General features: G+C 46.7%; 1 protein-coding gene across 12 annotated transcripts in view; it reads right to left on the bottom strand.

Annotated features, from left to right (window-relative positions):
- Positions 1 to 1,183: 1,183 nt before the first annotated feature.
- The window catches only part of Pknox2 (PBX/knotted 1 homeobox 2), a 257,000-nt gene continuing 232,840 nt past the window's right edge, over positions 1,184 to 25,343 (bottom strand). For 11 of the 12 annotated variants that reach the window (XM_074066455.1, XM_074066456.1, XM_074066457.1 and 8 more), the window contains 6 exons: positions 22,602 to 22,731; positions 22,059 to 22,156; positions 21,116 to 21,235; positions 5,555 to 5,631; positions 4,458 to 4,636; positions 1,184 to 3,445 (listed from right to left, as the gene is read on the bottom strand). In XM_074066455.1, coding sequence (XP_073922556.1) covers positions 3,216 to 3,445; positions 4,458 to 4,636; positions 5,555 to 5,631; positions 21,116 to 21,235; positions 22,059 to 22,156; positions 22,602 to 22,731 — 834 coding nt within the window. In that variant the 3' untranslated portion in view covers positions 1,184 to 3,215. The remainder of the gene's footprint in view (positions 3,446 to 4,457; positions 4,637 to 5,554; positions 5,632 to 21,115; positions 21,236 to 22,058; positions 22,157 to 22,601; positions 22,732 to 25,343) is intronic. The other variant, XM_074066465.1, reaches the window with a different exon arrangement.

The raw sequence follows: 25,343 nt of genomic DNA, 5'->3' as shown, positions 1-25,343 counted from the left end.
GGCAGCAAATAAATCTGGGGAGCAGCTAAAATGAAGTTAAGCAAGTTTCTTTCCTACAGTATTTTTCAGAATGTCCACTATGAAATCCTATATGCATAATAGACAATTAATAATGCTAAGCTAGTTTAGCTTTGGAGTTTTTTTCTTGTTAGCATATCTTTTAAAATGGCGTGTTCTTAGAAATCACTGCTTTAAAAGATAATGCAGTCTTCTTGATTCTGAGAAGTGAGGTTCTCATGCATTATCTTCTTACGAATCTTGACTTTCTACCCACAGAGGAGACTCTCTGCTGAGTTTGCAGAATCCTCTCCAGGTGATGCGCCTGGGGGTGGGGCTGGGCTCTGTGAGAACAGCGATCCTGGGAACCTTCTCAGAGCTGCGGGCGCCCATTTACATGTGTACCCACCCCTTCATAGCCTCAGCCTGGCTCTAGGGGATCCACGGGGTGTGCATACTCTGTATTCTTCTTAATTATAAACAGGGAGATCCCCACTGCTTCTAAGTAGACAGCTTGGACATCTTGGTGACAGAGCCCAGGTAAGGGGAGCTCTAGTCTGAGGCTGACAGGAAAACCTGCCTCTTACTGGCGTGGGGGAGATGAGCTGCCCTTGGCTTTCTTCTTGCCCCAGGGAAAGCATTGCTGACCCCTGGGATTTTGAGCAAGTTTCACCTTGGACACAGCCCTGGGGTTAAAGCTGCAGTCGACTGCATCTCCTTCTGGATTCTTGGGACCTTTCGTCGCAGGACAGGGCAAGGTGGGCATATGAGGGGAAAGTGTGGGGCTGTGATGGCAATAGCTTGGATGATGAAGACCCAGGCCTGGGATGGAAATAGGTAATACAAAATCTTTTGAAGGAGGTGTACTGTGGAAGGAAAAGACCAGAGCTCTCCCCTGCAGTGGGGGAAAACTGTCAGAAGAGGGCAGTAGAGAGCGTCCTTTACTCTTTAATCGCTTTGTTTTAGAGTTGGACATACACCAGGTAAGTGTGTAAAATTTGGCATCTTCCTCTCAGACCAGATAACTGAGGTCCACCTGAAAACCCTTTACTTTTTCCTTTTCTGTGAGTAGTCAGTCCAGTAGGGTAGATGCCAGGTCTCCAAGTTCTGTGTAGCCCAAGGTCCCATTAAAGGACTCATGGAACCTCTAGAGTAACCATAGGAAAAGAGAATTGAGCACCAGAACTATGATAGGTAATAAGATTTACTGAAAACTTCTCGGCCACATTCAGTACTGGTTTGGTGGACACATCAGAAGGAGGTTGCATAACATTAGGCAGGTGGAGGGAGCTGGGAGGAAGAGATGTGGGCACATGTGTGGGGGCTGCCTGTGCTAATGGGATGCTTGTAAAGTAGTGAGTGAAAGAAGAGAGAAGAGAGAGAGAGAGACAGAGAGAGAGAGAGAGAGAGAGAGAGAGACAGAGAGAGAAAGAGAGAGACTGAACAAGAAAAATAAACCAGAAGAGGAAATGTATTTTATCCCACTGCACATTTCAAAAGTCTCACGCCAAAAAAGCTAGACTTTCCTCTACCTATGGCATCAAAAGGGAGTAAAAAATGATTGGATCACCCAGATTATAAATAAGGTTATTTGTTTCTCAAAAATCCCTATTAAAACATTAAATATCAGCTCTTTTGGGGGAGAAATACATTCATTTCAGGGAGAGCTCAGGGAAGTGACTATCTTTTTGTTGGACCCAACCAGGTAGGGGAGGGGAAGCCCCAGAGGTCCCTGAGGGTCCCCTCCAGTTGAGCCAGTTAGCCACTCACATCCTGCCACTGAAGGAGATGGCTAATGCACAATTTACAAATGAAACTGCACGTCCATTAAATTAAATCCAATGGAAAACACACGTGTGATCAGTCCTGCCATTCACAGCCACAGGGTGGGAGGGAACAGGAGGAATGGATGCCAATCATAGGACCTAGAAGTTGGACTGGAAGGTGTGTGTGAGGGCAGACAGTGGAAAGCCTCCTCCTCCTAGGATCCCCAGTTCCTCCAGTGCTGGGTACAATGATGGTGTGCAGATCAGCAAGGCGGATGGGGTGGGCACCACTGTAGGCTCTTCAGTGCCATTACCCCCCACCATTTTGGATATTGATGGGAAGAGGGCTGTAAGCATCTTGTCCAAATTCTGGCTTCCCATAGGGCTAAATGCTTCTTCCCGAAGTTTCTTCTGCCTTCTCTGAAGGTTAGAATGAAGAAGGGAGGTGCCAGTCTTGGAGCAGAGGGACACCATGGGGGCATGGAGGTGGAAAGATTCCAAGCCACCTTTGGTTTCATCTCTCTGCAGGTCTGTGGAGGGGCTGGAACATCTGAGGAGCTCCATCTGAGGGTGGGAACATTTAGAGTAAGAGACCACTGTCCTGCTGTTTTATCAGCTGTTATGTGACCATGTAGGGACAGGTGTGGTCCCCAGAGTTATCTTAATATGGCTCCTGATTCAGGTTCTACCACTTCCTTGTTCTGGAGCCAACCCAGATGGAGAAACTCATCTTAACTTCTTACAGGTTGAACACACCACCTGACAAGGTATTTCTAAGAGAGACAAAAGGAGTCTCTCCTGCCTCTTTTTCCCTTCTCCCAAGTCCATGTTTACTGTGCCCAGAGACAGGGCCCTAGAGGGGTGAGCTGAAGCCCAGTGGAGTCCAGACCCCACTTTGATCTGCAGAATGTGTTGTTGCTTCAGGCCCTCCCACTCCTCCAGTCACTGGTTATGCTTTTGGTCTCCCTCCTGCTCTCAAATGTCTCTCAAAGAAACTGAGATCCTTCTGGGGGTAGATCCTAGATTCCTTTATCTTTCCCTTCCCTCCCAAGTCTGTCCCTAGGCATAGGCCCACTCTGCAAAAAGCACCCATCCACCTCACAGTGCAGGGCTTGTAAACAACTCAAGTCCTTCTGTAGGGGCCATGGCGGCCACCTGTCCTCAGTGATTTGGTGAGTTCAGATCTCACGCCTGTCTTTCCATACAGGCTGCTTGACTGGCCCCGCCAAATGGAGTCCTCTGTAGTTCTGCGGAAGGGGTCTGGGTGCTCACTGAAGCTTGGTGGTTGGGAAGGAGCAGGGCCTCTCCTCTGCATTTCTTCAAGCTACTGATTCAGAAGCTAGGGCCCAACTTCCTCGGTGCTGCCTGCCCAAGTTCCCTCCCCCCACCCGGAACCCTCCTGACCACTCCTCTGCTGCTCAGACCAGCGCCATCGCCATCTGGGCTGCCGGATTACTCCAGGGAGTCACTATGTTCCAAGCCCAGGTCACTGACATTCGTTGTCTGCAGCTCATCAGCCTCCTCCTCCAACTCCTCTTCCTCCTCCTCCTCCTCCATCTCATCCTCATCCTCTTCTTCTGTTCCATCCAAAGAGTCATCATGTGCAGCCATCATAGCCTGCTGCATGGCCATGGTGGCATTGTCTGAGGACAGAGACTGCAGGTTGTCCAGGTTGATGGAACCTTCATGAAAAAGGGCAAAGGTCAGGACTGTGCAGACACTGTCAGTCAGGCTCAGCAACCTCAGTGTTAGACAGGGTTGGATGAACTGGATCATCTGGTGGTGAGTTCCTTGTTTCTAAGGCACCCAACCCTCAGGGAGACAATTGCCTGGGATGAAGCCTCCCATCCTTTCACTCTTCAGTTTCTCCCTGCGCCATCCCAAGCAGCAACACTCCTGCTGGTTACTGTTTACTCAGCATAGGAAACACGTGAGGCAGTTTTGATTCTCTATCAATTCTGTAAAGGAGGGATTATTGTTCCCACTCTAGAGAGGAGGAAACTGAATCAAAGACAGTTAAGTCATGAGTTCAAGGTCATAATAACAGAGTTGGGATTTTCTCCTAGGCTGGTCTAGTCCCAAGTCTGTTTATTTCTACTACACCTCCCATGATGATGGTTTATCACATAGGAACCTATGCACAACCATATGCATGCATGTAAGTGTGAAGGTATGTATGCACACGTGCATCTCCATCCTACTGCCCACACAGCAATCATCACACACCAAGCTCCAAACTGGCTGGCTGATTGAATTATTCATTGTGCACAGGCGACTGGCAATTAGAAGAGTGTGTATGGAGGCTGTGATGGAGAAGCTGGGAGAACAAAGCTCCTTCTGGCCTCTGTTCACAAGCCAGCTGCCTGCCTTGGTATTTATAGATGGCCTTGGCTTTGGGGAGCTGTGCAGACATTGATTGTGCTGAGCAACTCCAGAGGGTGTGGGAGTGAGGAGAGAGCTCCACTGAGCAGTCACTGATTCAGATGACCACCCAACTCCCACTCATCTTTGCTTTTGGCTTGCTAAACTGTGTGCAAAAATATCCCTTCTTTAAGGCTTTCATGCAGATTGGGGAGGGGCAAGTCATTGTGACAGAGCAGTGACAGGGACCTGGAGGAGACATCAGTTCTTGAATCTGGTTTCCAGAAGCCTTCACCCACCCCTCACCTAGGGCAGCTTCAGCTCCAGTCTTACCGTCAGGGTTCGTCCCTGGAGCGCCACCCTGCTGCTGCAGGACCCCTGCAGCAATGGAGTTGGGCCAGAATCTTTGGGTAGGCCGGTGCTGAGACTTGATTTTCTTGGCTTTGGGGGCAGGGTCTGGGTTGCTGGCATCAAGCATGGGCTGCAGGATGCGCCTCCGGGCATTGATGAACCTGTCCAAGGGTGAAGGTGGGGACTGATTAGTGACCAGCTTGGGGAAGGGTAAGGCAGAGAGGGCTAAGCTGCTTCAGACTTCAGTAGACAGAACAAATGGGCTTCCCATCTAAGGGTAAAAATCCAGCACAGAGAAGGGCACCAGGCATTTCGTGATCACAAGATCCACTAGGATTGAACAGAGGAAGGAAGATCCATAGTCATAGGCAACAACTTTTCTCCAGAGGGCTGAGGGATCAGATTGGGGACCCCAACTCCAGAGTTGACACCCATCCAGCATACCTGGCTGGCCTTCTGAGCTCTGACCACCAGACAGAGGCAAGCAGAGAAGGAGAAAGCAGAGATCTCTGTGGAGTCAGATTGGTAACTTTTCCTTCTCCTTTACACTCCCTACTTTTTATAATGATAACACTATTTTATAACCCATGAAAGGACTTTATAACCCATGAAATGCTTTCACAAGCTTACTTTCACTTTATCAAGTCTATCATTAAGATAGGTAGGTCATATACTGTACCCACTTTACAGATGAAGAAATGTAAAGAATTCCCCTTTAGTTTCAGCTCAGTTGCAGGTGGGGTAGACCAGATGACCACTGACTACACCTCTGGTCTCTAGATGTAGACATTCCTGCCTGAATCTGCAGTACAGGTGGGTCTGGATGCTCAGGCAGGGTTGGGCTTTCTCCAGGTCATTGCTTCCAGCAATGTACCAGCAGAGGGCACTAAAAAGCTACAGATGAAGCCAAATGCCAGTGTTGATTCTGGCTCTCTGCTTCCAACCCACATAGGAGGACTGGAAGGGAAGCTAGGTGGAGACTGAGGCAGGTCTGGGCATCCCTTCTCCCTGCTACATGTTCCCTTGCCAAGCATGTGCCCCTGGATCTGAGTGCCTTTGGGCAGGTGATGCTAACTCACCAGTTGTTTACTTGCAGGAGGGTAAGATTTGTCTGGGCTGCGATCTGCCTCTTCTCATCCTCCGTGGGATAGGGGTGCTGAAATGAGAGGTGAAGGGCTAATGAGGGTTGGGTATGTGGTGGCTGGGTCCCCCTAGAGAACATGCTCAAGCCACAGGCACATCCCCGGTGGCTTGGGAGCCAAAACTGGGGAAAGTATAATGTTCGTCCCCAAAGACAAAGGTCCTAGAGATTGGACACAAGGCTGCCCCATGCCTGAAGCTCATTTATTCCAGCCCCACAATGGGGACCAGGGTGGTTTCCCTGGTCAGTTCAATGTTGATAGATTTCAAGGTACTTTTGCATCCTTCTCACTTGACAGTAGGCAGAAAGGCAGGCATTCTCAGTTCTAGGATTTACAATGGTCTCAAAAGCCTATAGAAGGTGATAAGTGGTATGAAAGAATCACTTCTATATAAATTAAGCGATATGTACTGGATATTTTCTAGATGTCCAGATGTATGCTAGGAATTCTGAGGAGACAGAAGATAAATGTAGTGATAACTGAATGAAATTCCCTACTATCACTAAATGATACTATCACTATCATTAGCTCAGTCCTTCTGAGTTGGCATCAGTCATCTTTATGTCACTTTGTAAGACTGAGTCATCATCCTTGTTGAGGGTGGAGTGGTACAGTTGTTGCCATAGTCTCACATACTCCAGTCCACGCATTGATTGCATGGTTGCTCCCTTTCTTAGACTATGCTTCAGGAAGGCTTCATGTATATTCACTAATGTGTCCCCAGTGTCCCCCACAGGCAAATGACTACTGGAGAAAGAAAGCAAAAGCAGAGAAGGAGATGGTGTGGTTTGGGCAATGAGCACTAGAAGCTTAGAAGAAGGTAAGTAGGTGGTGGTGAGAACAGTGGGGAAGACTACCATTAAGGTCACACTGAAGAAAGGGAAAGTCTGGGGAATAGGGTCCTGAGTCCACAGATAACTGAGTCTACACATCTCTGGGTCTCTCCCAGGCCTTGGCACAGTACCTGGCACTCAACAGATATGGTAACTGAATGGGCCAGAGCTTTGTCCTGGAAGCTGAGAGACTTGGGAATTTTGGGGGCAGAGGACCAAGCCATCCAGCATCCTCAAGACCAGGATCATTCCTTTTGATTGTGCTGGTAATAGAAAGTGGTGCTTGGGTATTCTAAAGTCCCAGCCTGGCTCTATTTTGACTAACTGTGAGATCTGAGGCATGTCACTTAATTAGACATCATAAAACCATCTGATGATTAAATGAAATTATACTTGTAAGCGCTCAATAAAAGGCAGCTCTTCATACTGTTGTTCTGGGGTGATGTGGACAAGGTATCTAAAGCTCTCTAAGGAAAGAGTTTGAGATCAACAGCCTTGGAAGCCACTCATTAGCAGTGACAAAGGAAAGCAACCTCTTCAGTTGGCCTTAGCATCCCTTGACTGAAGCAGTCAGGATCATGTGTTGTTTTAATTCACACCTCTGACCCTGACCGCCACACCAGGGCAGTTAGGACTTGTGATTCATACAATATTAAGATTCTAACAAGAAGAAAGCACATCAGTTTTACAGGAGCCAATTTCATGCTAATTGTGAAGGAGCAGAAAGGGGCTGGAAGGAGGGATTATAGGCCCTGAGGGCAGAGAGGCAGGAATTCTGGGAGTTCTGACACCTGGGGATGGAGTGGTGCTCATGTCCTATGCCACAGAGTTTCAAATGCTCTGTTCATGTGATGGAACCAAGTAGTCTCCATGCCCAGCAGATCTGTGGACAAAAATCAAATTCTCCCTCATTATCTATAGGGGATTGGTGCCAGGACCCCCATGGATACCAACATCCACAGATGCTCAAGCCTCTTACATAAAATGGCATATTTACATAGAACCTACACACATCTTCTAGAATACTTCAAGTCACCTCTAGATTACTTACAATACCTCATATAATGTGAATGCTATGGAAATCGTTGTTGTGCCATTCTGTTTAGGGAATAACGACAAAAAATATCAGTACATGTTCAGTACAGACACAATTTTTTTCCCAAATATTTTCAATCCAATTGGAACCCCCAGATACCCTGCACATGCTGTGCCTCCACTGGAATGTTCTTTCTCCCACTTTCCCACTGCAGGCCTTTCTGAGTTTCAGTGAAAATTTGTCACAGGTCAAATCCTCAGGGAGGCCTTTCCTAGCTCCTTGAGGCCTAGGTGGTCCCTACTGCCTTTGAATAAGTGCACTGAGTCTACCGTATGGCAATATATGTCTTCCCCAGGTGGCCATGAGCAGCTCTTGGGCAGGGACCCATTCTCATAAGGGATTGTCTGTCCAGTATGGAGACCAGACCAACAAAGAGTTCATGTTCAATAATGGTATATGTACAGATAAGTGTACAAACACAAAAAGCAGACAAAGACTTATTTCCTGAGCAGAGCTGGACTAGGCTGGCCTTGCTAACCAAGCTGGATCATCAGCCCACAAAGGCTGAGTGTTGGCTGTGTCCTGGGTGTAGGAGGTGAGAGATACCTGACATTATACACTCACAGCTGATATGGAAAGGAAAATTTTCTATTAAAGGGCAGTCCATGCCAAGTACCCCTTGGGTCATAGGAAAAGGATGGGGCCTCAAATAGATTTTGAAGAACAGCCAAGCTATTCCAGTAGAGAAGGCCATGGGCAGTCCAGGTAGGAGCCTTGCACTAAGGCTTACAGTTAGGACAGTCAGATGAAAATCTCTTCCACTGTTGAAGAGCCTGCAGAGAGGGAAGTCACCAAGCCTTCCATGAAAGCATTAGGTTTTCTATCTCTAAGGAGGATTTTGGTTTGTCCCCATTGAGTGGATGTCACAAATGCACAAATCAGCGCAATCCCGTCTAAGGGAGAGCTATAAGAATGTTGCCCTAATCTGGTAGGTTGCTGTCTTATAGATAAAGGTACAGAGCCCTTGCTACCAGTCCCTACCACCTCTCCCTGCAGGAAACAGAATCTTGGGAGGCACACAGTGGAGGCCATGGGTGAATACTAGCATTTAGCCCGGCTCTGGGAACAGGTGTGTCAGTCAGAACATTCCTGGCACCACCTCTGAGTGCTCAAGGGAGTAGTCCAGCTTGTACATGCCTTAGACCACATGATTTCTGAGGACAGAGTCAAAATAGTCCTGGCCCCTGGACAGACCACGATTAGGTCAGCGCTACTTTTAAGCACAATTGGAAAGGCTTGGGGCCAAGGACAGGAGGAGGATGAAATGAGATCACAGTGAGCCATCAAGCCATGGTAGCTGTTATTCTGATCAGTATTTGAAAGGACTTCCATAGAGGTGGAAGGGAAGGTCCCAGGCTGCAAATCTCTAGAAGTAAATGATTATTCCTTGAAAAAGATGTACAGAACAGACCAGAAAATTCTAGATCCTTCCCAGAGCCAGCCTGAAGACTCTCATAACTGAGCAGTGCTGAATGGTGGAAAAGAGTTGTTAGGATGGAGGCAAGTCCTGCCCTCCCACCTGGCAGCTGTGGGAACTTGAGTGCTCAGAAATTTATGTTTTCCATCTTTAGCTTTCTCAGTGTAACATGGGAATAACAAAAAAAGTGCCCACCTCTTGAACTTGGGGATGACTAAATGAGATGACACAGACATGTGTGTTCCATTGACTCATTCTGTGCAATGCACTGAAGCCTCTCAGACAGTGTCCAGTTGGACATTTAAGGTCTCCAAAGAAGGGAAATGTAGTACTTGCATTAAGTAGGCATTTCATGGCATCATAGTTGCCACTGGGAAGTTCCTCTGAAATCTGTCCCAAGCTCCTTCCCCACTCTTTCTGACTCCTCCCTTCATAGCCCCACAACTTAAGTCTCACCAGAAAGCAGTTTTCAGTTTGGAGAGTGAGTTATGTTTGGGTCCAGGTCAGAAGGAAACTAAGTCTATTCTGGTTCTTAGCTAGCTCCCTGGTCACTTCTTTGATCAAAACCCACCTGTGATTGTCCTTCCTCTTCTTAGCCCATGCATATCTTACCATGAGGCGGGACAAAGTACATGGGGAGCAGCAGCCTGTGGATGTCAGCAGATTCTGTGTGTTGCTGAAGTAGAGTGTGGAGGCTGACTCAGAGAAGGGAGCTGTCTGCTACCACCAGCACTGCTCTGGGCCTACTACACCCTCTTTCCTTTTTCTCCCTTCTAGCAACCGTGAGGCCATGGCCTGCTTTGGTCACTACACTATGGGCATGGCATTATTCAAAAGGGCCTGAGGCTACCCAGAGGGAGTCAGCCAACAGGGTAAGGGGCCCTGAAAGAACCACAATGCATCACATCTAAGATACCACTGATGCAGGATGCATGCTGATTTCAGAGATGCTAAAATGGAAGGGAAAAACGCAAGCCTTTTAGAATAAAGAGAAGTACAATTAGTCACCCAAGGAATTTCTCTTTCTATTATAATTGCCTTTGTTCAGACCTCCCATTCTTTTCTCTTTCCTTTTTAGCTCTGCCTTCGTTGAAATTGCACACACTCAGAAAAGTATAAAGAACTAAAATGTAGAGTATCATATATTACCACAAAGCAAATACCCATGGAATCACTCCCCAGGTCAAAAGATAGGAGACTACCAGCACCCTGGAAATCCCCATCTGCCCCCTCCCAATCACCTTCCCAAAGATATCCATCCTAAAGGTAGCCTGAGTTTTATGGTAATTACTTTATTTTTCTTCAAGGTCTTACTATCTATGTTACATCCTTCAACATGACCACTTAGTTTTGCCTGGATTTTGAACCTTGCATTAATGAAATAATTCATCCATGGTTGTTCTGTGTGATTGTAGTTATTCATTTTCATTGCTGTGTAGTTTTCCATAGTGAAAATCTATTGCAATTTTTTTTTTTTTGTCACCCTCTTGTGATCACAAAACTGTTCTCTCTCCCTTTGGTTCCTATTTTAGCCCCTTCTTTACACTGCAGCAAGATTGGTCGTTCTTAACTCCTCCCTGTCCCCACCCCTGCTTAAATTAAGCCCATTTGGACACCCCTCCTATGAATTCTGAGTGCTTACCCTACCTAGGATTCTTCATACTGCAGGGATGGCTGAGTTATTTGACACTTCAAATAGACAGGCTGCAATGTTGTTGTTGTTTTTTAATTACTGGGGGTTGAACCTATGGCCTCTTGCCCAAGTGCTCTACCATTCTAGCCATACTCCTAGACCTTTTGTTTTTACTTTATTTTAGTTTTGAGATAGGGCCTCCCTAACTTTTCCTGGGCTGGCCTGAAACTCTTGATCCTCTTGCCTCTGCCTTGGCTAGGCTACAAGATTTCTGAGTAAAAGGACCACATCTTTCTTTTTTGCCCCTGTCAGCCATCTGTGTCAAAGAGACTGTCTGGCCTGTGTGTCCTGTGATTATTTGTTGAATGAATGAACACAGGGGCTTGGAGGTAACTGGTCCCTCTCACCTATTTCTTTGTGTATCACTGTAGGGATGAAAGAGGGTAGATGGGGGCATCAGTGATTCAGTCTCTCCCTCCCCAACCATAATTTCTACCTGGAGGCAGGTTGTTCTACTTGTTAATACTGCGACTCCTCAACTGATTTTTTTTTCTTTTTTGAAATAGAGTCTCACTATGTAGCCCATGCTGATCTTAAATTCAAAATTCTCCTGCTTCAGTCTCCTGAATGCTGGGATTACAGCTATGAACCACCACACCCAGCTCAATTGATTGTTGAATGAATATTTATGGGGAAGGGAGGAGGGGTACATGGAGGCCCCCTGGCTGCCTCTCTAGAGGAGTGGTAGAGGTGGCACTGTGAGAAGTAGGTGGGACATTGATCTCTATAGACTGATGATCTAGGTTTGAATGCTGGTCCTGCCTCTCAGCTGCTCAAGACCTTGAGCAATTTTCCTCTTCTGTAGCATGGGGAAATCATTCCACATGCTTTAAGGTTGTTATAAGGATTGTGTGAGTTAATAGTATTTGAAAGGTACTTAGAGCAGTGCATGGCACACCCCATGACTGTTTGTTAAAACATAAATAGAGAAATAAATCTCTGTCTTGATGCCCATGCCTCTGTCTCTGAAAAAGCCCCAGGTTTGCTGGCAGCTGGCAGGAGCCTCCCGGCACACCTTCTGTGCATGTGTCACTGTGCTCCTGAGCTGGCATCCTTTCCTGAGTACTCTGGGACTGCTCCAGGCTGTCTGCACATGTGATGGGTGTATTTTCTCCTAACTTGGGTCTCAGGTTCCTTGGGGGATACTGTGAGGTTGTAAATCAATCATAGCATTTTCAGGTGGAATGTCTGACAGCTGCAGGCTCCTGCGTAGTGTCCTGGGGCTCAGTACAGTCCAGGAGCCTCTCTCACTCCCTCTCTTCTCAGCTCATTCATCCGACCCTGTGGCTGACTTGCCTGCTGTCTGCAAGGCCACTTTAGACAGAGACACACCAAGCTTCTTCCTTCCCTGGAGACTCACTGTCGATGTGGTGCAAATTCTGGGGTTGGGGCTACACTGGGGCATACCTCTGACACCGTGTCATTTCTCCCTGGGGAATCAGAAGGCTGCTTCTTCCTACATCCCTATAGTGAATGGTGGATGGCAGAGAAAACAGTCTCATGTCTCATGCAGGAATCAGAGGCTAACATTTCTTAGGCACCTAGAGATGACTACAGGCAAAAACATGACTGGCCTGTCTCCAGCCTCTCCATGTGCCTCCACCATGTACCATGTGGTACAGACACCTGAGTAGCCTCTGTGGGGAAAACTGTCCTGGTCATGACAAGTGGCCACACAAATTGCCAGGCTTCTAGAGTAAGAACAAGGCAAAGAGGATTTCATGATCAGAATTCACTGGAGGGAGGGGCTGTCCCTTTGATCAGCAAGAATCAGACTGGTAATGGTGCTCACTTGAGCAACATTCAAAATGACCCCTCCATTTCTCTTCCCACCCAGTCCTAAATCCTAGCCATCCTTAAGGGTCAGCCCAGATATCAGCTCCTCCTCAAACCCTGTGAGCCAATACCTTAAAACTGCACAGAGCCCTAAAGCCCGACTCCAGCCTCTCTCCTAGGACAGCAGCCTTTACACCAGCATATTTCAAAGAAGGTAAAGTGTGCATAGATAGAGACACCATCAGCCTTACTTTTATGTGCCATCCTGAAAGAGGTGGGTCATTGGGCTCTGCAGTGACACCATCACTCAGCATGAAGCTCTATGCTCTGATGGGTGGGAAGGTCTTTTTGTTGGACTCAGATCTGCCTCCCTACACATTCAATTAGAGTCCACTAAAGTCACACAGTAGTCTACAGGACCTCCTCCCATGGCATGGTCCAAGTTTTGGCTAACTTTGAACACTTACAGCACATAGAGTGCCCTGCTAGAGTGCCTGATGTGTGTTCTCATTGAATTCTCAAGGTGCCCTGGTATCACTGTTTCCATTTGTCATTTGAGAAAACTGGGCTAAAAACCTGGCCAAAGCAATACAAGTAGTAAGAGGCAAACCAGAGCTGGGGTTCACGTCCCCTGTGTCTTTAACCAGGCCACTCCATCTCTGCAGCAGGCCACCTGCCAAGCACTGTGCTTTATAACACATTATCGATCATTTTCCCCATAGGTAGGTATTGCTTTCTTCACTTTATGAGGAAGAAATCAACTCCAGAGAAGTTGATTGACCTGTTCAAGGTCACACAGCAAATGAAAATGCAGCCAGGACCAATCTGAGGTTTGACTGTCTCCAAAGCCCTTGTTTATTCACTGTGCCACACTGCCTTACACGAATAGGCTTCTTCTGTTTTTCTTTCTATCGGTCAAACATCCTCAGTCCCCATAGCTATACTCCTCAGAGGACATGCTTCCTGTGGGTTATTCGAACAGACATTTCCCTATCTTGGCTGCTTGTCTCTGGACACTATGTCAAAGGACCTTCTACAACCTGATATCTGATCCTCAACACACTATTCTGGACCTGTGTGACAAGCTCTGGTGGCCAAAATGCTTTTCACCTAATCTGACTCTTCATTTTTGAACCCATGAGTGCTTGCATTCGTATAACAGCCCTTCATTCCATCCCAGGTGCACACTTCTCCTCAGTTTTACGTGTACAAGTTTATGGCTTTTTGTTTTTGCTTGTTTTGTTTTGAGTTGAGGTTTTGCTTTGTTTCCCAGGATGGCCTCAAATTCTGGTCTTAAGTGATCATTCTGCCTCAGCCATCAGAGTCATTGGGACTACAGGTGATGCCACTGCACCTGGTTTTTGATCCTGGAAAATTAAACCCAGGATATCACACAGGCTAGGCAAGCCCTCTAGCACTGAGCTACATTAGTTTATGTGTGTGACTTCTTCCCTTAATTAAATCTTCAGCCCTCTAGGGGCTGACGATGTATCTCAGAAGTAGAGGAAGTAGGGTGCCTGCCTAGCCTATATGAGGCCCTGGGTTTGATACCCAGCACTGAAAAAAAAAAAGAAAGAAAGAAAGAAAAGAAAAGATGGTATAAGGTGTTAGTAAATGGATATGTTATTTGGATATTAGATCTCATTTTCCCATAGAAACAAATTATTTTAATAACATGTAGTTTTCCTGGCTTGCTTTGCCCAAAAGGCAATTTGATTTAAGGTCTGTGTTCTAATGGAAAGGGAACCACAGGACTCAGGAGAAACAAACAAGATATTTTCCTCTCCTTTCAGGGGACAGAACTAGACCTGTGATTGGTGGCTCTGAGATTAGTAGCTACAGATTGTCAGTGCCTCATGAGCCCAAGAGTTCCTGTGTCACCCCATAGTCAGTATTCTGAACCTGAGGTCTCTGGTCCCTAGGACTTCAAAGTCAAATTCACCAGACAGGACCTTGATGAGGTAAACAGTAATTTTATCAGCATTTCAAAAGAGACAGAAGCCTAGAGACATTTAGAAAAACTGGTAGAAGATTCTCCTCTGGCACTGCATTCTGACTTGCCTCCTCAACATTGAAAAGTGTTCTCCAACAAGCACTTGAAACTGATCTAAGCTGAGCGGGAGTAGAAAAAAAAAACCTCTGAACTAATTCATACTAAACTGTGAGTGAATGAGGGCCTGCCTCATGGCCTCTCCAGAGACATTTGCTTTCCACAGGGGTGGATTAATTATAATGGGCATCTGATCAGTGAATTTTTAGCCTGTATGAGCAAGTTAAAGAAGTCACAGATAAGATATTTTGAAATAAGAAGGAGCCAGCCTCCCTACGCCATTCTCTTGCTTTTTCAGGAGTTCTTACCTCCCTCCATAAATACTCTAATAGCCTCAAGATTTCTGTCAGCATTTACCAAGGTGGGACACATTACAAGGACTCCCAGGGTGAGACTGGAGGCATCTGTAGCAGCAGTTGTACCTACACCAGGTCACAGTACTGTCATACCCATCATCTTATTTTGTCTTCACAATAACCTTCTGAGCTGGATATTGTGATCCCATTGTATAGCAGAGGAAACTGAGGGTTAATAAGGCCAAGCTACTCGGTCCAGGTCCCCCATCAAGGGGGGAGGGGAGGCTAAAATGCAAACCCAGGTCCTGCCACCAGGTGCCATGTCCTGGCCATAGACTGCATTCTTTCTGTTCGTAGGAAACAACACTGTTTCAAAGTCAGGTGGGCAGGTGGACTCTATCAGTGAGCCCTCGACAGGGCTCTATCTATATAATTCCTTTGAGACTTAACACAGTGCCTTGCTCCGGGAGATGGTGAGGCATGCAAAGAATGTTTGTGGAGTGATTGAAGACAACACCAAGGCACACAGGCAACTGGCCAGATTTCACCTCCACGTGCCCTCCTTGGCCTGGAGCCCTGTGCAGGGCACAGGCTGTACTCGGGTATGCTGCCACTCTGTTTTCACAGCTGGGTGAACCCAACATGCAAGGCACGAGGGATGCGGGAAAGATAGCTGCAAATCTGACAGAGCCTTAAAGATAATGACAGGCTCAGAAAATGTGCAGAGTATGTGAATAATCATAGCAGGGTTATTCATGAGCCAAAAGGTGGAAACAAACCAAATGCCCATTCGTATTGATGAAAAGATAGTCAATATGTGGTCAGTCTATCCACACAATGGAATATTATTCAGCCACAAAATGGAAAGAAGTACTGATACATGCTGCACCATGGATGAACCTTGAAAATGCTATGCTTAGTGAAAGAAGTCAGACACAAAAGACCACATTGCGTGATTCTGTTTGAGTGAAATGTCTGAAATAGACAGTAGATTCCAGGTTGCTAGGGGCTGGGGCCAGGGGTTGGCTGACAGGTATGGGATTTCTTTTGGGGGTGACGAAAATATTCTGGATTTAGATAATGGTAATGGTTGTATAACATTGTAACTGTCTGAAACCCCACTGAATTGTACAGTTTAAAGAGTGAATTTTAGGCTATGTGAATTATGTTTCAGTCTGAAAAGTCGTGTAGAGAAGGCTGTTCTTATGCTCTCAGCTTTTGGCCAAGTGGATGGGAGATTAGAGCCTCAGGTCACAGAGTTCTAGGTTCAAATTCTACTCTACTATCTGTGTGACCTTGTAAGATGTGTTGATTTCTCTGAGTCTGTTTTGTCACTGGTAAAATGAGGCGCACAGGAAAACCTACCTCCTAGGGTGTTTGTGTGGGCTAAATGAATGATGCACTAAAGCATGGAGCATAGACTGGCAGACTGCCGTGGTAGGTGCAGGGGTGGCTGCCATGGAGGATGGTAGGGCCTGCTGGGGCCTGGGTTCTTCTCCAAGACCTCCAGGCACACAGACAACAGTCTGCAAGCTGCTCCTGTGCTGGGATGGTAGCAGCACTGAGAGCCGTCATGTTTGAAGATGAAATGTGCAGAAGCATCAGCAGATCAGGACAATGCTGGGATGTGGAGCAGGGGGTGGAGGGGGGCCGAAGCTGGTGTGGGGCTGAAGCTGGGGTGAAGGAACAGTGCCTCTCCCTCCTCCACCGGGAGACTCTCTGCCAGGGCTTCTCTTTCTGCCTGGGTTTGCTGTGGAATAACTGCTTCCAACAGGAGTTTAACCTCTTTCAGCCAAAACACAAGAGCAAGAAAATGTCACTGGATTCTTCAGGGACTCAGAAGACAGCAGCTAACAGATGAAACTGTCTCAATCTCACTGTAGCTAAAAAGGCTCTGGAATTTAACCTCTATCTCAGACACTGTAATCCCAACACATTTCTGTAGCTGCTAACACCACAGAACAGTGGAAATGACAAGAAGCCTCAGACACAGGACAAAAGCAACCAAAAACTACCAACTCCCACCTGAGGGAAAGAAGACAAGGAGAAACCAGTATTTACCATGGTAGTGCTCAAAATCAGTATCTTTTTAGCCAAGGTGGCCTTCTGTAAACTGTACATGCTGGCTGTCAGACTCTGGTGTGTGACATGACTTAGCTGCTTTGTAGAATGTTCTTCACCAAATTATCTGCTTATCAGAGAGTCAGCAGTGTTTGTATCCACACTGGTGTGTGCCAGTTATACATGTTATAGTAATACTGCAATTTAACAAATGAAACACAAGTGCAAAAAGAAGAGTTATTGTGGTTGAGAAATCTAGGTAGAAAACTTTGGAAAACTTCAGATTCAAATTTGTTTAAAAATGCTGACTAGCTAGGATGACGTGAGATAGACATAGGAGACAGGAATACATAATTTAAAAAAAAATCCAGAACGATCTTGTAGCCAGATTAGACCCCAAATGTCAGTGTTTTTATTCCACTTTAAATAAAGATGGAATCTGGAGATGTTTTATTATAGGAAAGGTTTATGCAAGTGAAATGATAAACTTTAATCAGAAAGAGACCTTGGCCCTATCTCAAGAGATTAGCAAATGAATATATGTATACTTTTAAATTAACATAAAGTCTATCTTTTGCATGGTTGTTCCTTTTTTTAACTAGTTTTGCAAATTAACCAACCAATAAACTAGTTGTCCCAAACTGCCCTGGACACAGAACATCTGTGGTACACTGAAATCTTAGTGTTTTTACTTCACACCTTCTCCACTCACCTTCCTTAAAGTTGAGCAGCGACTGTCTGCCCAATGTGATACTACTGTGGAGGTGGATTTCCTGAGAACTACAGGCTCATGGTTGTTTCTCAGAGCAACAATAAGAACCTCAAATCTTATCCCTCATGCAAATTCACAATGCCACTTAGTACACTAATAAGTAAATGGGCTACACTTGGTAGGATGCACTTTTGCCCAGATATTTCACCACAAAACCCCTTTTGAGCAGCAATACCTAGTGAGTCCTGGGAACTCACCTGGGAAATTAAGGCTATAGGGCCCACAGAATAATGCTGCACAATCCCTATTCTTGGGAAATTTACCATAGTCATATTTCAAGCATATTTCCTGAAAAACACACACACACACACACACACACACACACACACACGTGCACACAATGGGTAAGTGACCCTATTAGTCGTTTAACTCTTAGGGTTAGATGGTGGCAAAATCAGGAATCATTACAAATCAAAGTGACATGTCAACTATCCACTTCTAATGAGTGTTCATAAATGTTGGGCCTGGGTCTCAAAAACTTGCTTCAAACTGGTGCATGCCTATAATCCCAGCACTTGGGTAGCTGAGGCAGGAGGATCACAAGTCCTAGGCCAGTCTGGACTACTTAAGTGAGACCCTGTCTCAAATAACAACAGCAGCAACCACAACAACTAAAAAATCTTGCTCTTGGTCCACTGTTTTAGAAAGTTCAAAAGGAAGAATATCTTTTGTTGTTTGTTTGAGACGGGGTCTCACTAAATAGCCCAGATTGGCCTTGAACTTGCGATCCTCCTGTCTCAGCCTCCCCGGTGCTAGGATTACAGGCAGAGAACAACTTTTTAAGTGCTGAGCAATGTGCTGAGTGTAGGTCCTTATGTATGTTCTCTCATTTCACTTTCACAATCATTGGAAATAAATGTTAGCTTATTTTTTTCAAAGAAATAGAATCAGAGTAATCACACAGCTAGTAGAAGAAACTCAATCCATTCCCCAATCTGTCTGTCTACTCTCCTGGCAACTAGGATTACTAGGAGGCTTTAGCCTCTGTTCTGAATCAGGGGTTTGGCAAGGGAAGGGTGTGTGTGCCCACATGTGCATAGATAACTAGGCAGCTCTGTGATGCCCCAGGCTGTGTGACCCAGCTGAGGTCTGCAGAGGATAGCCATGGTCAACAGAGAACAGTTCATATGCTCATTTCTCTACAGAAGTCTGGCTTTCTCCCATTCAGCTCCAGATTTCTCAGTTCTGACTTTGGAGGCCCAGTGGCCACTTCCTGCTCATCACTTGAGGCTACCCTGATGAAGGCATTCGTTATGGGAGGACTTTGCCAACACTGAGTATCTGCACCTGAGCAGGCAGAAGGCTGTTCCTCATGTGTTTCAGCAAGGCCTGTGCATTGTCCTAGGTGTCTTTCTAGAGCCCACTGGGTCCTCCCATCTTTTCTGCTTAGTGCTCAACTGCTCTCTCCACTCTCTTCCTCACCCCTCCCTCTCTCTGCCTTCCCAAATTTTGCAATGGAAGTGACCATGAAGTGGAAAGAAAAGACCTTGAGCTACAAAGGAAGGCTCACCAAGAGAGGATAGGATGCAAATTGAGATCCAAGGTGAGAGGTGAGGCACAAACAGGAGGGATTGAACTGGTGACTCTCCAGTCTCTGGCTAATGTCTCAGGGGTGAGCTGCATTTGGGGAGTAGATAGTAGCTGAGGCAGGCTGCAGGTTTGATCATGTCAGTCTTCAAAAACGCATGGAAACAGGAGGTGAAGGATCCAAGGGAATGAGCATCTATTAAGCACCTCAGTGTGCCAGAGTCATTGCAAATATTTCATGTTTTCATCATAATCTTGGCAAAAGATGAACATGTCCAGGTTATAGAGTAAGAGTCAAAGTCTACATTTGATCCCATGTTTGCTGATCTCAAAAGTCCACACCCGTAAACCTATAGCTGTCCATCACCACACCACAACGAGTGGATCCTGATTCTAATCTGTTAGAGGACAGGGTACCCCAATAGGTAAATGCATAGACGACAGAACCTTGGGATGTAAGCTGTAACATGGACACTGGGCTCACAGACTCACTGAGTCCATTGGTTTTCTGTCAATTTGGAAAACCAGAACTGGCAGGAGACCTGGTCATTGCCACCATGAGCTAGACCTTCTGCTGGTTTCTTGGCTTCATTGCCTAGTCTCTAGGTGGTCTCTTCAACCTCCTTTTCTCTCCTTAATGCTCAGCTTCCAGTCCCTTCTCTCCAAATTAGCCTTCTAACAGATTGGCTTACTAATTTGGAAACTGAAGGTTTCCAAACTAGGAGGGATTTCAAGATGTGTTTACTCAGCAAAGCACTGGGGCAGCCCGAATCCCAAGAGTTGGGTGGCTACTTGTGGCCCGACACTTAACACCACAGAGTGATTCTTCCTGTTGACTGGGTGCACAGGACCAGCACCTCTGAGACAGAGTCCCTAAAACCACAGTCAGTCTTCTGCTGCTACCAAAGTCTGACAGCCACCTAAGCCTAGTCTCCATGGCTTCTGGAGGCTTGCCCATTTCAAATTAATTCATTTACATGATTCATTTTATTGTTCTCTCTCTCTGAAGAAAGACCTTCCCTCACTTCTTCTTCCTAGTTTTCAGTGTCCACAGTTCCTTAGCATCTGTCTTGTATCTGTGTATATGTGTGCTGACTTGCCAGGCCAAAGCTTAACAGCTGCTAGAAGCCTGTCTGTGGTCACAGAATCTGCCTGCCCACCCCAGGACACACACATATGTGCGTATGTGTGTGTGTGTGTGTGTGTGTGTGTATGTGTGTGTGTGTGTGGTCTTTATTTATTGCCGTGGACCTTGAAGTTGGTGCTAGGGAATTACAATTTTGAAGTCATCCTTAACATTCAACCAAAGGCTAACACTGCACACAAACACCTAAATACCACCATGCTAGGTACACACAGTAGGCACCTTATAAACACTGCATTTAAACTGGAGGCATTATGCCATTTTACAAAAGGGGTGACTGAGGTTTGTGAAAGCAGTAGCTCTGTATCTTAGAGCTGCGCTGGTCAGAGACTGCCCCTTGGAGCCATGCTGCCAACTACACTCCACCACACCACACCTCATTTGGCTTCTCTGACCTGGAGGGAGGCAGACACACACTCTGCTTCCCACAGCAGCATGGACTCTGGGGGCCCAGCAGAGAATTAACGTGTTCTTCTGCAGGAGAAGCGAGGGGTAGACCACTAACAACAACCCTGTCCGAGCCTCCCGCTGTTCATAAAACAATATTGCACACCTGCCTATACATAACTCTCTTGGAGTGCTTGTTCCTGTTATTTGCTGTGTTGTCGCACTGTTTTAAGCTGGTAGCAGTTGCCAGCACTAGAAAGTTGCCAGCTTTAGGCTCTACCTAGGCTTTCCTTGAGCTGGCTCTGGCTGGTTCTCCTAGTACTGTGCTCTCTCTGAGGCCACACCCTCAGCAGGTCTGGAAATGACAGCAGAGTCTGGCACCTAAGCTGTGGATTATTCATACCCCCCACTGTGGCTTCACACCCCCAGTATACACGCACACTCACCATGAGATGTTGGAAGAGCCAAGAACGCATTATATTGGTGGCATGCTTGGGCAAGACTCCTCGTTTGTTCTTGGACTTCTTATCCTCATTGTCCAGGAGGGAGGTGAGGTCAAGGTTAACCTTCAGGGCACGTGGAGAAAAAATCAGCATCAGCAGCCTGTGAGGCCAGCGGCTAGGGACCTGTTGCCATAGTGACGGCAGGCTCTCACTGCCAACCCCCTTTCCCAACTCATTCTTAGGGCCCTGGGGAAGTCACCTTTCTCTCTCATCCCACACCAGCCCCTCAGAGAATGGAGATGAGGCTTGGGGTGAGGGGAGCAAGCAAGAAAGAGGAAGAGGAGAAGAGGAAGAAAAGGGGATGGCAGAGGAGCTAAAGAAATGAGAGAGGGGCATGCAGAGAGTATTGAAGATATGAATTTGCCATAAACCATCTAACAGCTATTAGCATTTCTGTGATACTTCACAGTTTGTAAAGCACTTCCCTAGCCATCACCATGGTTAATCCTCCCAACAGCCCTGGAGGTTGGTTGGGCTGTGTGCAGATGGTATTAATCCATCTTTATCTATAAGAACTCTGAGGCTCAGAGATGTTAGGAGACTTATTCAAGATCACAGAGTGAATGTCAGATCTCAGGCCTCTGACTTCAGTTTTTTCTACAGATCTGCACTGCATATCACTGAGGTGCAGATTGGCTCGGTCTGGAGATGAGGAATGGGAAGTACATGGTCCTTTTATGTGAACTCAGGAGGCAGCAGATCCCCTGGACAGGTGATAAAACCTTGCCCAGACCTAGCTTCTTATCTGAAAAGCAGGGGTCATGCTGCTTCTTAGAGGACATTGAGGATTAACTGAGGCACTCTGTAAGTACCCAGCAGATAAGGACCAATCATGAGTGCCTTCCCCAGAACCCATGCACATGTGCACACACCTACAGACACTCACCTGTGTGTTCTGGATCTGGATGGCTCCCTGGGGGATTGCCTGGGTGACCACCTGACCCTGGGAGGTTACCATGGTAACCGGTTGGTATAAGGCTCCACCTGAGGAGACAACCAGTTTTTGGGTCCCCTACCCTGTGGGGGTTGGAGAAGTGAGGGCAAGCAGGGTCCCCAATTTGCTTGGCATTCACATGTGAAGACCCTCAGCTCTGGAGCTCTGGGACAGTGAGGTTGTTTCTTCCTCTTGTAGGAGGGGAGTGGGTGGTGTGGGGGATGGTGTCCAGAGGCAAGATACTCTGGTAGGAAGTATCTGGGGGAGTGACACAGCTTTACTTAGCCTTGGTGGGATGCTCATAAGAATTTGATCCAAATTTGTTCCCATCAAAATCAAGTCTTGGTGCTATTTGCAGAACATTTTAGTTAAGAAACTGAACTGGAAGCCCCTCCATTGGCGGAGGATAACCCTGACTCTGGAATTCCCCAAGACCACCCTTTCTTCTCCCAGGGTGCTCCCCCCAATCCCCAGCACCCCATTCCCTGCACCGACCTGACACGACTTGTGAGTTGACAGTTGTCATGGCGATGTTGCCCTGCTGGAGTGCTGAGGCTGGGACCACAATCCCTTGGGGGTTATTGGAGACTCCAGACATGGAATTGGGGGAATTTTGCAGGAGGTCCTGGCAGTAAGGGAGGCATGGTTTATGACAATGTCCCTGAGCGCTTAGATGCTACAGCCCCAAAGTAGCATCTCTTCTCCCCTCTCCCTTCCTGCCTTCCCTTCTCCTTCTTTCCTGCTCCTTCCCAACCCAAATATAGAAGGCAATTCTCATGGCTTCCTAAAAAATATGAACAAGAAGACTCAATATTAAGAAAAAAAGCCAACAATAATCATTCACTCAACCATTTCATTCCCCTACCAACCCATGGCACAAAATATTCCCTAAACCAGTGGAACCCACCTTGGCTACACTTTGGAATCTCCAATAATGATGCCTAGCTTCCGACAAGAGAGATTCTTCTTTACGGGTCAGGGGTGTGTTATGGGCTTCAGAGTTTTAAAAACTCCTCAGGTGATTCTGATGTGCAGAGACCCTCACTAGCCACCTATTACTCATTCCTCAGACTCAACTGCTCCAGATGTCTTCTTCTCCCCACCAACGCTTCTCTTCTTCACATTCTCCTAGTAAAGCATTTGTTACACTCCATACCAGGCACAAAGCAGCCTTCAGTGTTTTATTTTATTTGATCTGGGGCAGGAGTTGAACCCAGGGCCCTGTGCATTCTAGGCAAGCTTTCTATCACTGAGCTCTACCTCCAGTCCTGCAATATTTTACCTTTTTTATCTTTAGCACCTAGCTCAGAATACTAAAATATGTTTTTTAAAAATAATAAAGCCCCACTAGCCTACAGCTAACCTTTCAAAGGTATCTTATATGAAACTCAAAAACAGCACAAGTCATTGTTTCTTTTTTCTTCCTCAGGCTCCCAACACAAAATTCCAGAGTCCCCTTCACCCCTCATTATAACCTGTGTAATCAGTAAACAGTTTTTGCAGTAGCCAAGTCAGCTAAGAAGACACATTTTTTTTTTTTTCTGAAATCTTGCTCTCCTCATCATTCCCATTTGACAGTTAGGTAAGGAAGTCCTCTCAACTTGATGTTGAGAGACCCTGGACAGCAGGGGAGGAGGTTTAGCTACAGACCTCTAAGGAATAATGGGCTCTCCTTGCTTTCTGGGCAGCCTGTGTGCGGTGGCTGGGTGCTTGGAGTGTTTGAGAAAAAGGAATTGACTGTGAGAGCTCAGTGCCTCCAGGTTTGGAGAAAGCAAGAAAGATGGCAATGATGTATAGTAGAAGGAGGCTTGTGAGAAAGCCTGGGTCTCTTAGCTCCTCCCAACCACAGTTCCTCATCAGAAAACACAGCATAACCAGTTAACAACTCCACAGCCCTTTAGCCAACATTCCAAAGCTCAAATGCTATGACAATAAGGGGAGAATTGCAAAGATTTGGAGACAGGTAAATGGTCAAGAAAATAGACTAAACAGAGGGGGAGAAAGATGGCCCCAGCTTCCTGGCTTTTATTTTTAGGACTTGAAGCTTGGGCCTGCAGCCTCCAGTTTAGAATCTGGAGTGAGGAGGTACCTGTGCTTTTTTTTTGGGGGGGGTACTGGGGGGATTTGAACTCAGGGTTTCACACTTGCAAGACAGGTGCTGTATGGATTATGCCACACCTCCAGCCCACTTTGCTTTGCTATGATTATTTTGGAGATGGGGGCAGGGCTCTCAAACTATTTGCCCAGGCTGGTCTCTACCTAAGATCCTCCTGATCTCAGCCTCCCGAGTTGGTAGGATTATAGGTGTGAGCCAACAGGTGCCTGGGGGATACTTGTGTTTGGAAGAAACCTTGAGCCAATGACTGTCTGCCTACCTGTAGCTACAGTCAGAGGGAAAGTGTCACATCCCTAGGGCACAGCCACAGTGAGTCTCTTCCCAGATCCTGGCACCATGGGAACTGGCAGAGCCCCTTGGGAAGTGGAAGTCACACTGATTTCCACATCTCACTCATTCTGGGGATTAAATCCCTCCTTGGCAGCTCCTCTCCAGCTGCCTTTTTTGCCCTCCTGGATTGTCCCTGGCCCTAGAACTGGAGCAGCACCTATAAATAAGAACACCAAGGGACTGGAGTCAAGCCCTCCTTCCTCCAGCCTGCTTGTCACAAGGGGCCTCTGGGTTGGTTCTTCCAGCTTCTCCTGATGGGTGAGGCTGAAGGAAGCTTTGTTTCTATTCTTGGCTCCCCTCTGCTGCTGTGACCTTGGGGAAGGAGAGGGCAGCTCTCACCTTTGCCTCCCCTCTCTGGGTCTCTGAGAGCTTTGCAGCCAGGGAGTTTTCATCTGTGAGCAGAACATTTGACCTGCCTGTTCATGCAGTTGGAGTCTAAAACTGAGCCTAGCGTGCAGAATCATAGAAACTGCAAATGCTGCCACATATTACTAGTGTACATACTAGTACTCCCAGAAGTACTAGTAAGAAATGGAGGTTTAGAGGCCCCAGTGACAGATGGCTAGCAGCAACAGGACTAGAACACAGCAGCTCTCTTTTAGGCACAAATACTGAACATGCATGTTGGCCTGGGTTCTGGGCTACATGGAGCTCTTTAAATCCTAGCCATTGAAGGCAAGGTAAATTGATAGACAACCAAAACCCATAAGTCCAGAGCAGCATGGAGGCAAAGGAAAGATGATCGGTTTGGGAATCATGCCATGATTCTTTTGTTGGCCTCGCCTGCTTGC

The sequence above is a fragment of the Castor canadensis genome, chromosome 2, assembly GCF_047511655.1.
Source record: "Castor canadensis chromosome 2, mCasCan1.hap1v2, whole genome shotgun sequence".
Classification (NCBI taxonomy): domain Eukaryota; kingdom Metazoa; phylum Chordata; class Mammalia; order Rodentia; family Castoridae; genus Castor; species Castor canadensis.
Note: the sequence above shows the minus strand (reverse complement) of the source record. Positions and strands in the feature narration are given on the sequence as shown.